The 16,388-nt window shown below is 44.0% G+C and overlaps 1 protein-coding gene across 1 annotated transcript; it reads left to right on the top strand.

Annotated features, from left to right (window-relative positions):
- The first annotated feature begins 4,170 nt into the window (after window positions 1-4,170).
- On the top strand, window positions 4,171-15,486 carry oaz2a (ornithine decarboxylase antizyme 2a). The gene is given in 6 exon segments (XM_060914391.1): window positions 4,171-4,385; window positions 11,048-11,114; window positions 11,116-11,196; window positions 12,403-12,575; window positions 13,099-13,184; window positions 13,972-15,486. Coding segments are annotated over 6 exon segments (648 nt in total). The 5' UTR covers window positions 4,171-4,275; the 3' UTR covers window positions 14,103-15,486.
- The last annotated feature ends 902 nt before the right edge of the window (window positions 15,487-16,388 follow it).

Raw genomic sequence — 16,388 nt, 5'->3', positions numbered from 1 at the left:
CAAGGTTGTCTATTTCTTGAGTTCTTCAACATATTGTCATTTAACCCTCCCCCTTTTGCGAAATGGTACGGTCCAGTCCTGGTAGAAGCGCGGTGCGTTAAATCTGTGTGCTGATCAGTGCAACGCTACTTGCTGCTGTGTCGCGGTGCAGCAGCCAGCAGTGGAGTGCGTACAGTCTATGATCGCTAAATATGAAGAGTGGCTGTCAAAAACGTAAAGAAAGGCAGCTGAAAGCTGAGAGGGACCGGAGAGGCAGCCAACTGGTCACTCAGTTTTTCCCAAAGAAAGGTAGCTATCGCTCACATGTGTGTTCAAAATATTAGCGAATGGTAAATGAACAGTATGAACGTGGTTGGATTAGCCTATCAAGAGAACACTTTTACAGTTTGTACAGTGACATTTTTTTCCATTTTAATAACTGAACTGACTTGTGTGATAAACAAGATGAAATATTACATTATGCTGGTGCTAATAACTAGTGCTAATAACCAGTTTCATAACTAATGGGGTGCCCTAAATAAGCACAGATTCAGCCTCAGGGGGGCCTCCGCCCTACCAAACCACTGAACCCCCCTTTGGAGAAGGAGGTAAGCAGCAATACAACCCATAAATGCTTTAGGATTGAAGTTTTTAATGAGCGAGTGCCATATACAGTTTGCTAGATTAAAGTGTTGCTAATAACGGACACCAGTCAAGTGTTTGACATGGTTACGTGTGTGGAATGTTCACACGTTCTAAACCATTGGTTTCAAATTGAGGAGCTGGAGAAAGCGCAGCACACATAAAAGAGGGATAGCGGTTACAACATATGAAGAAATACATACGTAATTGATCAAATTGAAATGTCACTCCGTGTCACTTTGAAATAAATTTATAATAAGATGTTTCCTGTCTTTTAGTCTAACTCTGCTTACGCTCAAATTTCTGTCTAGACACACTTTACTTTGAACATATTCCCTTTTTGCAGAACAGTACACACAGCTTTCTACCTAACACGTAACAATCCATGGGATTTCCATAGGTATTTTGATGCTGGGTAGAAAACTTTTTCTATGATTTATTAGCAGTCACATCACACATTTCACTACCAATTGTCCTAGCACAAGAAGGCATGTGGCAAAATCTTGAATTTTCATTTGTGATTGTAAATGCACCAGAATTAGTCACTGACCAGTTTTCATCTAGTCCCTGGTAGGTTACGGTAATACATAAAATGTAATAACAAAGTCACAAACTCAAGGTCCATGGGCTATCAAAAGTCAAATAATGACAATAGTGCAATTGTGACAAGGGTGGGCAAAGTTGGGGGGCCCAAAATTCTAATCTTTCATGGGGCCCAAAATTTCTGGCGGCGCCCCTGACCACACCTGCCACTTTCATGTCCTCTCTCACCATATACATGTATCTCCTCCTTGGCCTTCCTCATTTTCTTTTTCCTGGCAGCTCCATCCTCAACATTCTCCTTCCCACATTCTCTGCATCTCTTCTCAGGATGTGCCCATACCATCTCAGTCTCATCTCTCTTAGCTTAATTCCCAAGCTCTCCACATGTGCTGTCCTTGTCATTCCCATCGCAAACCTTAACATCCTCAACTCCGCCACCTCCAACTTTGCCTCCTATCTCTTCGTTAAGGGTACGGTCTCCAATCCATACATCACAGCTGGTCTCACTACTGTCTTATACATCTTACATTTCACTTTTGCTGGGACTTTCCCATCACAAATGACTCCCAAAATCCTTCTCCAACTGCTCCACCCTGCCTGCACTCTCTTTCTCACTTCACTATCGCAGCCCCCATTTTCCTGCACAGTTGACCCCAGGTACTTGAATTCACCAATTTTCTTTACATCTACTCCTTGCATCTTCACTACACTCTCATCCCCATTCTCACTGATGCACATGTATTCTGTTTTGCTCCTGCTCACCTTCATTCCTCTTCGTTCCAATGCATACCTCCATCTGTCCAAACCCAACTCAATCTCCTTTCTACTTTCACCACATATCACAATATCATCAGCAAACATCATGTTCCATGGTGACTCTTGCCTCACTTCGTCCGTCAAGCTATCCATCACTATGGCAAACAAGAAAGGACTCAAAGCAGATCCTTGATGGAGTCCCACTTTCACTTGGAATCAGAATATCTCATCTCATCTCATTATCTCTAGCCGCTTTATCCTGTTCTACAGGGTCGCAGGCAAGCTGGAGCCTATCCCAGCTGACTACGGGCGAAAGGCGGGGTACACCCTGGACAAGTCGCCAGGTCATCACAGGGCTGACACATAGACACAGACAACCATTCACACTCACATTCACACCTACAGTCAATTTAGAGTCACCAGTTAACCTAACCTGCATGTCTTTGGACTGTGAGGGAAACCGGAGCACCCAGAGGAAACCCACATGGACATGGGGAGAACATGCAAACTCTGCACAGAAAGGCCCTCGTCAGCCGCTGGGTTCGAACCCGGAACTTTCTTGCTGTGAGGCGACAGTGCTAACCACTACACCACCGTGCCACCCCTTCACAAGAATATATATATATATATATATATATAGTGCTCAGCGTAAATGAGTACACCCCCTTTGAAAAGTAACATTTTAAACAATATCTCAATGAACACAAGCAATTTCCAAAATGTTGAAAAGACAAAGTTTAATATAACATCTGTTTAACTTATAACGTGAAAGTAAGGTTAATAATATAAACTTAGATTACACATTTTTTCAGTTTTACTCAAATTAGGGTGGTGCAAAAATGAGTACACCCCACAACAAAAACTACGACATCTAGTACTTTGTATGGCCTCCATGATTTTTAATGACAGCACCAAGTCTTCTAGGCATGGAATGAACAAGTTGGCGACATTTTGCAACATCAATCTTTTTCCATTCTTCAACAATGACCTCTTTTAGTGACTGGATGCTGGATGGAGAGCGATGAGGCGATGTTGTGGGGTGTACTCATTTTTGCACCACCCTAATTTGAGTAAAACTGAAAAATGTGCAATCTAAGTTTATATTATTAACCTTACTTCTCATCTCATTATCTCTAGCCGCTTTATCCTGTTCTACAGGGTCACAGGCAAGCTGGAGCCTATCCCAGCTGACTACGGGCGAAAGGCGGGGTACACCCTGGACAAGTCGCCAGGTCATCACAGGGCCGACACATAGACACAGACAACCATTCACACCTACGCTCAATTTAGAGTCACCAGTTAACCTAACCTGCATGTCTTTGGACTGTGGGGGAAACCCACGCGGACACGGGGTGAACATGCAAACTCCGCACAGAAAGGCCCTCGCCGGCCACGGGGCTCGAACCCGGACCTTCTTGCTGTGAGGCGACAGCGCTAACCACTACACCACCGTGCCGCCACCTTACTTTCCCGTTATAAGTTAAACAGATGTTATATTAAACTTTGTCTTTTCAACATTTTGCAAATTGTTTGTGTTCATTGAGATATTGTTTAAAATGCTACTTTTCAAAGGGGGTGGACTCATTTACGCTCAGCACTGTAGATAGATATCTAGATAGATATAGGGGCGGCACGGTGGTGTAGTGATTAGCGCTGTCGCCTCACAGCAAGAAGGTCCGGGTTCGAGCCCCGTGGCCGGCGAGGGCCTTTCTGTGTGGAGTTTGCATGTTCTCCCCGTGTCTGCGTGGGTTTCCTCCGGGTGCTCCGGTTTCCCCCACAGTCCAAAGACATGCAGGTTAGGTTAACTGGTGACTCTAAATTGAGCGTAGGTGTGAATGTGAGTGTGAATGGTTGTCTGTGTCTATGTGTCAGCCCTGTGATGACCTGGCGACTTGTCCAGGGTGTACCCCGCCTTTCACCCGTAGTCAGCTGGGATAGGCTCCAGCTTGCCCAAGACCCTGTAGAACAGGATAAAGCGGCTAGAGATAATGAGATGAGAATGAGAATCCATTCTTGTTATCGACTCCCATGACATGGAATCAGAATCGGACTCGATTCCATTATTAGTGGCGCTGCAGTACAAATTCGTGTAAGTATTGTCAGTACCGCACAGCGCCGGAGTGCTCCACTCAGCAGCGCCCGTTACTAAGCAACTTCAGGGCTCCTTCCCTGAGCCTGCCGCTTCTCCCATGATGCACCGGGGCGGCCTTTAAAAGCGCGCACAGCGCTTCCGGTCCGGGTGTTGGGAGCGCGGCGGTGTGGAGGCTGCAGGTTTAGGACGGAGTTTGCTATAAACGAGCTCTCAGTCCCGCTGATCCAGCAGCAGCAGTCCCTGCAGGTCGGACTGGGTTCCGGATGGTGAATTACTCTGTGGAGCTGCTGCTGAATAGTTATTGCTTTGGTTGTCAGAGAAAAGACAAGACTCTGTTTGGTTCTCAGGAGACCATGCGCGATACAGAGGACAGGTGAGAGGGAGAGGACCTCTTCTGGCCTAATTATACTGTACAGGGATTATTATTATTATTATTATTATTATTGAGCGAGTAAATCATTGGCTGTGTGTCTTGTGATTTATATAATCAGTGAAGAGCGATGCAGGCTGTTGTTCCTCTTGGCCTGTTGTTGTTGTTGTTGTTGTTGTTCCTCTATTACAGGACACAATACTGACACCTAAAATAACAAATCATTACTCATGATCAATGGGGAAGGATCTGTCTTGGAGAATAAGGCCCATAATCCTCTCCTCTGAATCCATCATCTGCTTCTGAGTGTTCCAGTAATACACAATCAATCTCCTAGAAACCCTAGAATACAGTCCTCTGACTCTCCGGCTTGTAGTTTTAATCTTGTCAGGAGATAGAGCTCGATCGGATTGTTTTTGGATTAATCTGCCTTAAGCAGGAAGAGCACAGAACTGTGCTGACTGCAGGAAAAGAGCTGATGTTCTTCTCGGCTTCACAATGACGGATGCACATTACAAACGTTTTGTTCCCTTTCTTTAGATTAAGGTGGAAAGGTAGCATAATTTTCTTCTCTATAGACAGATAAGAAGAAACCTTTGTCACATGTACATCCTCTGCATTTAACCCATCTGAAGCAGTGAACACACGTGTGGGCAGCCATACTAGAGTGCTCAGGGAGGTCCGGTACCTTGCTCAAGGCTGCCCCATGTTAACCTAACTGCATGTCTTTGGACTGTGGGGGAAACCGGAGCGCCCAGACACAGGGAGAACATGCAGAAAGACCCTCGCCAGCCGCTGGGTTCGAACCCGGAACCTTCTTGCTGTGAGGTGACCGTGCTAACCACTACACCACCCGGGAAAGCGTTGTGCTAGATACAGCTTGGCTTATAGAGATGGATGTCTTGACCTGGCTATACAACACTAACTTGTGACTAGGCGGCTTCCTTTCCAGCAGGTGCGAGAGGTGTGTCCTGTCACTTTATCGTGACTTGACATGGCATAGTATGATTGCTGCTTGGTTCTGTGGTTACACTTGAGTTGAAATGTTTTCATGCTTGGAAAGCTGACTCTGTCTCAAGGGAAGAAAAAAAAAAAAAGTCCCAGTGTGCCTGATCAGCTTTGTCTTACAAGTGAGGTACCTTTTAAAGCATGTTTAACATTTATGCTGTATTCATATGAAAAATGGCCTACATACAAGTACAAAAGCTCTACCATTGTAGGTACCACCTCAGTGACCCAGAAAGGGGACCGTTTCTAGAACATTAGACGATTATTCAGTAAACCTGTCTCTTAATGTTTGGTAATGAAAGTTCCGTAGACTTTTGGTGCACAGGAGGTTTGAAGCTGTGAGTGTAGACTGACCTGTTTAACAAGGTTTAGCTTGTTGGCGTCTTTGTAAGGGGTTCTTGCGCATTTGACTTCCTGTAGTAAACAAATATTTTGCTGCCAACTATAACTTTTAACACGGATGGTTCCATCCTGTTCCTTCCCACAGAGCACGTTCTGTATTTTGCTGAGTTGTGTGATTCGGGGTGATTTTTATTAAACTAAATCTACTGTTTTAAGTTGAATTCAGGAAGCACTTGTATGTTGAGTATGTTTCCAACATTGTCACAGTTGGTGAGAGGTGGGCAAACTAGCTGCTGCAGTTGAGCCCCATTTTCCTGGAAGACTTTTGGGTTTCCTGTTTTGAAACTGAACCTTTCCCCTTCTCTCTCTCTCTCGGACTTGGTATCCTTGCACAAATGCTAAAGGATATTGAGTACTTGGCTCACGTTTTAAACATAATCGCTTCGTCACAAATCCTTTAACAAGGCCTCTTGTCTGGTGAGTTTGCATGACCTCACCTCAGTATTTGATTCTGCTTCTCTTCCTGCAGTGTTGGCTTGATTTCTGCTTTGTTTACTGACCCATTAACAAATGCATACACGCACCCATGCTAACAACAAACTGTCTGATGTTGATCAAAAAATTGAGCTCAGTCTTTGTATCTCTGCTGCTTTACATTATCCCTAATCTTCCTACTGTAAAGTGGGAGGATCGACGCAGAGACAACTTGGAACAAGTCTGTGTGAAGTTTCGCTATCCTAGCACTGCTGAGGGAAGGCGGGAGTTGGAATGTCAGAGGGTGAGGAGTGTTGGCTTTCAAAACAAGCTGGCATCTCCATCCCAGTCATGCACAGCTCTATAAATAAGCAACATGGAAAAACGGTGCAAAATGGGTGCTCTTAAATGTTTTATGGCTGACTACTGATGTGACCAACATTTTGGCTGCTTTTAAAGAAACGTTCTTACATCGCCACCTTGCCAAAAAGCACTAAAGTGTGCTATTTTACAGGCACATGATGTTTCACCACAATGGCAACCAATGAATACTGAATCAATAAAGCACTAAATAGGAGCGAAAGCAAGGATCGGAGGAATGGCTTGAAAGCTCTGGTAATGCTAACAAGGCATAAGGAGTGTTTTTCCATCTCCTCTCTGTGCACATCGGGTCGTTGTGACTACCTGTATTGTTGCCAGGGTATCAAAAGCACAGCTCCTCCCTTTCCTCGCCTGGCTCTCATTCCTCCAAAATGAGCACCAAGCAACAAGGTGTTTCCTTAATTTGTATTTGCCTCCCAGCCAAAAAAAAAAAAGTTTGGAGTCATTTCGGACAGAAGGGCTACGGTCAGGTTGATGCATAATAAATTCTTTATTTGCACATGTATTCCACAAGCCCTTGAGTAGCATCATTGGTGTTTAAACTGCCCGAATAAACAACTTCACAAAGCAGCTGGTGGTAGAAAATGGAAGCTGCTTTGCTTTTCTGTGAGCCCAGAGGTGAAACCCAAACCACCAGGGCAGCGTGCTATTCCCAGACTTGTTTACACATCTTGTGCTTGTTTGCTCTGTGCCTCTCGACCAAGCGTCAGCAGTCTGCTCTCGGTTCCTCTTGGCACCTGAGCACAAGGTATTTGCCTGACTAGAAAGTGAAACGTATGTATTCCTGCTGAGCAGAAAGGATAAGATTAAACCTCTGTATGCTGAGCATGAGTGGTGTGTGGGGTGTCTTTAACTAAAAAAAAAAAAAAACTTTCTGTAGCGTGACTTCCTGCTGTTCTTCCTGTTTGAACATTCAGGCTCATTTCCGCAATTTCTAGCCTGAATGTCGGACATCCAGTTACTTCATGTTGGTTATTTGTGTGCTGCAAAGTGCTCAACTCTTTATCCGGGGCCCTATCGTTAATGCTGCTCCGCTGTGTGATCACAGAACTCTGGAAGGGTTTTCACACTGAGCTCAGTGCAGGTGTTTTATAGGGCATCAGAGCACCTGATACAATAAAGGAAAAATGATGACCGTGAAGAGACCAATAAGGAAGAGCAGCTGTAATAAGTAATCACCAGCCTGTTATTAACTTCAAGAGAAAGAAAGATGCAGTTACTGAAAAACCCCAAGGCCCTCAGTCAGGGACTTTCCAGTGTCTGAAAGCTTAAAGGGACAGCCTGGCTATTATAAGGCACTGATGCTGGAACTACAGTGGTGCTTGAAAGTTTGTGAACCCTTTAGAATTTTCTATATTTCTGCATAAATATGACCTAAAACATCAGGTTTTCACACAAGACCTAAAAGTACATAAAGAGAACCCAGTTAAACAAATGAGACCAAGATTACATACCTGTGAGTGGCAAAAGTATGTGAACCTTCGCTTTCAGTATCTGGTGTGACCCCCTTGTGCAGCAATAACTGCAACTAAACGTTTCCGGTAACTGTTGATCAGTCCTGCACACCGGCTTGGAGGGATTTTAGCCCATTCCTCCATACAGAACAGCTTCAACTCTAGGATGTTGGTGGGTTTCCTCACCTGAACTGCTCGCTTCAGGTCCTTCCACAACATTTCGATTGGATTAAAGGAACAGTCCACCGTACTTCCATAATGAAATATGCTCTTATCTGAATTAAGACGAGCTGCTCCGTACCTCTCCGAGCTTTGCGCAACCTCCCAGTCAGTCAGATGCGCTGTCACTCCTGTTAGCAATGTAGCTAGGCTCAGTCTGGCCAACGGTATTTTTTGGGGCTGTAGTTAGATGCGACCAAACTCTTCTGCGTTTTTCCTGTTTACGTAGGTTTATATGACCAGTGATGTGAAACAAGTTCAGTTACACAAATTGAAACGTGGTGATTTTCTATGCTATGGAAAGTCCGCACTATAATGACAGGCGTACTAACACCTTCGGCAGCGCATTGATACGGAGCTCAGATATCAATGCGCTGCCGAAGCACGCAGAAGGTGTTAGTACGCCTGTCATTATAGTGCGGACTTTCCATAGCATAGAAAATCGCCACGTTTCAATTTGTGTAACTGAACTTGTTTCACATCACTGGTCATATAAACCTTTTGTAAACAGGAAAAACGCGGAAGAGTTTGGTTGCATCTAACTACAGCCCCAAAAAATACCGTTGGCCATACTGAGCCTAGCTACATTGCTAACAGGAGTGACCGCGCGTCTGACTGACTGGGAGGTCGCCCAAAGCTCGGAGAGGTACGGAGCAGCTCGTCTCAATTCGGATAAGAGCATATTTCATTATGGAAGTACGGTGGACTGTTCCTTTAAGGTCAGGACTTTTACTTGGCCATTCCACAACATTAACTTTTATTCTTCTTTAACCATTCTTTGGTAGAATGACTTGTGTGCTTAGGGTCGTTGTCTTGCTGCATGACCCACCTTCTCTTGAGATTCAGTTCATGGACAGATGTCCTGACACTTTCCTTTAGAATTCGCTGGTATAATTCAGAATTCATTGTTCCATCAATGATGGCAAGCTGTCCTGGCCCAGATGCAGTAAAACAGGCCCAAACCATGATACTACCACCACCATGTTTCACAAATGGAATAAGGTTCTTATGCTGGAATGCAGTTTTTGTTTTTTGTTCCCCCCCCCCCCTCAACATAACGCTTCTCATTTAAACCAAAAAGTTCTATTTTGGTCTCCTTTGTCCACAACATTTTTCCAATAGCGTTCTGGCTTGTCCATGTGATCTTTAGCAAACTGCAGATGAGCAGCAATGTTCTTTTTGGAGAGCAGTGGCTTTCTCCTTGCAGCCTTGCCATGCACACCATTGTTCAGTGTTCTTCTGATGGTGGACTCAAACATTAGCCAATGTGAGAGAGGCCTTCAGTTGCTTAGAAGTTACCCTGGGGTCCTTTGTGACCTCGCCAACTATTACATGCCTTGTTCTTGGAGTGATCTTTGGGTGACCACTGCTGGGGAGGGTACCAATGGTCTTGAATTTCCTCCATTTGTACACAATCTGACTGGATTGGTGGAGTCCAAACTCTTTAGAGATGGTTCTGTAACCTTTTCCAGGCTGATGAGCATCAGCAACGCTTTTTTTGAGGTCCTCAGAAATCTCCCTTGTTCATGCCATGATGCACTTCCACAAACATGTGTTGTGAAGATCAGACTTTGATAGATCCCTGTTCTTTAAATAAAACCGGGTGCCCACTCACACGATTTCAGTCAATGGGATGACAAACACCTGACTCTAATTTCACCTTCAAATTAACTGCTAATCCTAGACTCATACTTTTGCCACTCAGATATGTAATATATTGATCATTTTTCTCAATAAATAAATGACCAAGTATAATTTCTCATTTGTTTAACTGGGTTCTCTTTATCTACTTTTAGGACTTGTGTGAAAATCTGATTTATGCTTTAGGTCATTTATGCAGAAATGTAGACAACTCTAAAGGGTTCACAAGCTTCCTAGCATCACTGTACATGGCAAAGATTGCACACTTTATTTTCATCTAATTATGTGACCCATCCTTGTGCAAGAAAATCTGCCTGTCCTGTCTCCTGGAAGTCATGAGTTTGAATCCCAATGATGCTACAGCCATCCATTACTGGGAGCCAAGGAAGCAAAAATGGTTGTAGTCTGTGGGTGTTGGATAGCTTCCCCGTCCCATGGTGTCTCTGTATGTGGAAGTGAATGGATAGCAATTTGAATGTGTACACACACACACACACACACACACACACACACACCCCGATGCAGTAGTTCAAAAAGTATACTTCATGTGCCTAGGAGGAAGCACCTCCAACACTATTGGAAATGTATTAGAATGTGCATCTGGGACTCTTAACAGGTGGGACCCTCCTGTTGAAGATTTAATCAACACCTTCTGACCAATCAGAATTGATAACAGTGCTGTGGTATCCTATTGTTGACACCATATGGCCAAACCTTTGGACAACTGTCCATATTCACGTGTGCTTGTTGAACATCTTGTTCCTGATTTATTCCCCCTTTGCTGTTATAAGCAGCGCTACTCTTCTGGGAAGGCTTTCCACTCAACTTGAGTGTGAATGTGGATTTGCAGATGAAGGAGCACAAGCACTTTAGCAAGGTTGGTGTTCCAGTTCATCCTGAAGGTGTTCAGTAGGGGTGAGGTCAAGGCCCAGTGCAGGACACTAGAGTTCTTCCATTCCAACCTTGGCACACCTTGCTTTGTGTACAGAGGTGTTGTCATGCTGGAAACTGTAATCCTATAGCATACAAAAACATTCTCGACAACTGTGTGCTTCTAACTTTGTGGCAGCAGTTTGGGGAAGAACCACATTGGTGTGGGGTCTGCTAAAGTATTAATGCAATAATTTTCCTTTGTGATCTATCTAGTGCTTCTTTAGTGGGCTCCAGACTGCATTGCTCCAGGCAGCAGGCTCCAGGGCCTCTGTGGTGCTCCTGATGCCCCTCACCCACTAACGAAGATCCCGAGTGGGCGAGGGACTGGAAGGGATCTCCCTCTCAGTGTACCTCTTCACAAGGTAAAACATGCATGTGCAAACAATTAACAATCACTTTTTTGTACAGCAGGTTTGTGTATTTGAGCTGACATGGATGGACTTGCACTGGTATAACTGTCTGGGGCTTTTTCAAATAGGATTTGATTCTTGTGATTTGCTCAATGTGAATCTTTTATAATTTGATGTTTGAACACAATCCTATGGGTGGGATACAGATTTTAGATGCAAAGCACCTCATGGGCCTGGCAACCAACCAGCTTCTATCACTTTTTAGTGTACATTCACAAATGTTCCTTTATGTAAAATAGTTGAGGTACAGGATATATAATTTGTGGAAAAACCCAAATTCTACAGGAATAAAGAAGTTTGCATTTCTCTTTGAGCATGATGTAAATATCCTCTGATAGGGTTTGCCTTTATAACTGCATCCAACATCTGTCTTATGAGGTAGTTGTTTGATTGCTCACTCTCCTAGCACATTTGGTTCTTAATATCTTGTAATATTTTAAATGATGGCTAAATATTTATTTTGAAACTTTCCCCACACCTCTCACAGTACAACAGGTTTTTACTATGTTCACCGTTCACTTGTTGCCTTAATTCTTTGCAGAGCTGCTGAGATTAAGTGAGGCCTAAATTCAATTTAGTGTGACATACATATTTTTGTCAGGAGAGAGAGAGATCCTTTACATACGTATGTGACTGACGTACACAGTCATGTGAAAGGGCCTATTAAAGCAGATTCTGGTTAGTTTTAGCCAAACCACTTTTGCTACTGGTTCCTCACCTCTATCTCTAGCCACTTTATCCTGTTCTACAGGGTCGCAGGCAAGCTGGAGCCTATCCCAGCTGACTACGGGCGAAAGGCGGGGTACACCCTGGACAAGTCGCCAGGTCATCACAGGGCTGACACATAGACACAGACAACCATTCACACTCGCATTCACACCTACGCTCAATTTAGTCACCAGTTAACCTAACCTGCATGTCTTTTGGACTGTGGGAGGAAACCGGAGCACCCGGAGGAAACCCACGTGGACACGGGGAGAACATGCAAACTCCGCACAGAAAGGCCCTCGCTGGCCACGGGGCTCGAACCCAGGACCTTCTTGCTGTGAGGCGACAGCGCTAACCACCATGCCACCACGACCAGTACCTGTTGGTGCTAATTGTGTAAAGATTGCTCTAGGAAGATGTGTAGGTTTACAGTTTTGCTTTGTCTTTTAGGACGACAGGTTGACTGTGACTCAGTCGGGTGCAGTCAGTGGAACCTCCTCAATCCTGCACTTCCAGTACAAACTGGGTGAGCGGCGATTTTCCTGCTGGGACACGGTGCTGGCAGCCAACTGCCTTTATCTGGAGATCCCCAGTGGAGCTCTGCCGGAGGGCAGCAAAGAGGGGTACGCACAACGCAATTACTTTTTCCACTGCAAGGATCACTTTTAAAACAATCGTTCATACAGCATGCATAATGCTTAAATTGGTATCCTGTTCTTTCAGCATAAGGAGCACTTAAATATTTAATTCTGTTATAATGTTCTCAGGAAGAGTCAAGAGTGTGTGCTTATTGGAGGGTTAAATGTACTAAAACTCAGAAGTGCGAGCAGTTGAAGTCTGTTTTGGTTGAATGAGTTTAACCCAGTGTTGAGGTTACAGCCTTCAGCTCAGCTACCGGAGTCACTGTATTAACGTCTCCTTCATGAACAGTAATACTAATGAGATTCTGCTTATTGGAGTACAAGTCACATGTCCAGCAGTGAGTCATTGTTCACAATCACCTTGTGGCCTGTTCTGTGCAGATGAATAGGCCACTATCAGTTAGTGAGGAGCTAAATTAGTTCTGCTGCAGCTGCCTCTGCATTATGTAAGATGGGGATTATGTAAAAGCACCAGTGCGTCATGTGTCCCTCTGTGTGCTTCCAGTCTTACCAGTCTGTTGGAGTTTGCAGAGGAGAGTCTGAAAGTTGCCCATGTGTTCCTGTGGTTCTACAAAACCAGGGAGGATCGAAGTAAGACTTTTTCACTACGTTCACACTGCAGGCTGAAGTGACTCAAATCCGTTTTTGTTTTTTTTTTTCGCCCATATGTGACCTGTATCCGATCTTTTATTGACAATATGAACGACACAGATCCGATCTTTTTCAAGTCCGACCCAGGCCGTTTGGATATGTGGTCCTAATTCCAATTCCTATCCGATCTTTTCATATGCGACTTCAGTCTGAACCGCCAGGTCGCATTCATCTGACTTGCACGTCATCAACAAGCCACAAACGTCACTATTCTGCGCTGAAGTAGGCGGCGGGTCTCTCAAAAGTTACAACATGGCTTTGATGTTCCTTTGAACGGAGGTCAGTCACTACCCCACAGAACGCCTGAGCCAAAACCCTTGCCCTCTTCCTTCTCAACCTCCTCCTTAACATCAGGCTATTGTGCATGTTCTGGCTCCGTCGCAACAACTGCATCATCGCCAGGTACTCCATGCTGGCTACTGTCATACACAGGAAACTTTAGGTTACTTCTGTAAACACTGGCCATGCTCACTGCGTGTGACGTTGTCGTATCCTGCAATGCGCATGCGGAACACTTTTAGGTCGCTTTTCGTTCATACTGAGGATCACATACAAGTCGCATATTTGTTAATGTGAACGACCTCACAAAATCTGATTTCACAAAAAATCAGAATTGAGCATTAAGCCTTGCAGTGTGAACGTAGCTGCTTTTTCTCCCTCCCTTGCTTATATGAATCAGAAGTTAGAAATTATGGCATCAGTCCTCAAGCTGTGTGTTTTGTTGCAGTGTCCATCATGAAGACCTTCCACTACATGGGTTTTGAGGTTGTGAAACCCGAGCATCCTCTGGTGCCAACCCGGCCCGATCTCTTCTTCATGGCCTACTCTATGGACAACAGCAGCTCTGATGAGGAATGAACTCTGAAAATGCCCCCTTGATCCTAAAACTTTTGTGCTCTTTCCTCCTTGACCCTATCCTTACAATAAACTTCAATAAAGTGGAGGCTGGAGGAGAAGGAATGGAGAATGGATTCCTCAGATTGGTTGCCATCCCTGGTTAATTGGTGCTACAAGTAACGTATAAGCACATCCTCTGTTAGTCTGCACCAAGTCTATACTCCTTATGTGTGGCCTGCTTTTAGACAGGATATAGTTGTTAGGGGAATCGTCTAAGGGGTAGACTTGGCTTAATAGATTGTAAGCCATTCCACTTCAGGGTCCTAATGCAGCACAGGAATGATTATTTGTTACTCCTAGTGTTTTACATTGCTCACTGCTCTGTTGGTCACCATTCCTTATTTCGCATTGCAAGGCATTTCAGAGTAGAACAGGTCTCCCCGCCTGTAACAATTGAGGGTCAAACTCACCCTGCATATTCTGGGAATCTTAACAAAATATATGCCAGAGTATTAAATAACCTGTAGGATTGCTTGGAGCTGTTTATGGTAAATGGCTACACATGACTAATGATGTGAAATTATTTATTAATATGGGGACTACGGCCTTCCAAAGGAGGGGTCTGGTATGATGGGCTCGGCTTTTTGACGCTACAACCCTTCTAATGCAGTTCAGCCAAAAGTAGGATGATCAGGGAAGGGCTTGTGATGAGTGAGTGCACACTTAAAATAATGCTTTATGATTCTCCCACAAGTGAAGCAATTAAGCAGGCACTTGAACTGTTAATGAGGAGCACTCCTTTCTATTTCATCAATCCGGTTTTACTTTTTGCACCAGTCTTAAGTTGGCTTTAAGCTTCGTGCTGCTTGTGTTCATGAGTTGGTTAAATAACTGTGGCTCTATCCTTTCTTAAACAAATGCACTTTAGTTGTATGCATGTAATCAGATGTGCATTCTGGATACAGCGTGATAGAGACGTCCCATACTTTTGAAGCTGTCTTTCTTTGTGAAATTGAGCGAGTTGCCAAAGAAAACGGTACTCCTCTTTAAAGCTTATACATTTTTCAAAGGAAGAGTAGCACCATTCAGTCTAAATACATTCCCCACAGCCGGAGCATTCTGATCTAAAGGCCTGCGCAAGCTGTACTTGGGCTCCATCCCTGGGACTTTGGGTTCTGCATGTGTATACAGTAAATCTTTACATTTATAGAATTAACTTTGAGCCATGACAATAAGCTGTTTATAAAAATACATTTCAGCCTTGGAGATTTTATTTTTGTCTATCTGTATCGGTTGATTTGACTTATTTTTGTTGACTTTCTTTGTAGATTAGGATTTTGTTTACAGTCCATATCTGTAAACCCAACCCACCCACTCTTCTGTCCAAATAAAATGTAAACTGTGATCTCTAGAGGTGTCTTCCTGTTACAATTAAGTCATTTATCAAACATCAACATATTTTGCTTATTTTCACTGACTGAGTTCCACTCCAGAGAGTTAGTGCGAGTGTGCTGCTATGGAGTGCTTGGGGATACCGTGTGATGCAGTCTCTGATCTCCTGGAAAGGAGACAACCTGGACATCCAGTCAGATCTTACACAAAGAGCCGCGGTGTATGCAGCACATGAGCCTCTGATCTTATTTTAGGAGTACTGGACGAGCACATCTGTGCTGAATACCTTCCATTTCAAATACTTTTAACCTTTTATGCACTAGCAGTCATTATTGCATGTACGTGACCTGGTTACCAGGTGTGGAGGAGGCCTGGCTGGCTGCTATTCTAATGGAGTCATGTGTTTAACTCCTCCATCGGTAGCACTTACAGCAGTTATATCACACTCGTTGCTGGGTTACTGTGTAAACTTGTGTTTCTAGCCATAAGTGTGATCTTTAAATTTTCATTGGCTTTAGTTATATATAACACACTTTCATTTGTGAAGATCATCACGCTTCTCAGGAACATCTATTACTGAGAGATTGGCACACTGTCAGGCACAGCACGCGTCAGTGACTAATCTCCACTCAAGCTGTATTCCAAATAAAACCGCTCTCAACCTTCACTGATCTAATTCCTCCTGACCGACATGAGACAGGCTGTTCTGCTCCACGCTATTCATTACGAGTCACTGAATCTGAAGACGTACAGAGCAGGAGTCTGATTTATCAACCGTGGATACACACGTGATTATGATTCATCATGTTCTTACTGATTTCAGTGCTTACACTGCAGAAACATAGCACAGATGCTAAAAAGTACAGTAAAATACATCTAAAAGACTGACTGCTGAAAGTGGCAATGTTTTAGTTA

The sequence above is a fragment of the Neoarius graeffei genome, chromosome 2, assembly GCF_027579695.1.
Source record: "Neoarius graeffei isolate fNeoGra1 chromosome 2, fNeoGra1.pri, whole genome shotgun sequence".
Lineage (NCBI taxonomy): Eukaryota > Metazoa > Chordata > Actinopteri > Siluriformes > Ariidae > Neoarius > Neoarius graeffei.
The sequence above is the reverse complement of the archived record's forward strand: the minus strand, read 5'-3'. Positions and strand labels throughout refer to the sequence as shown.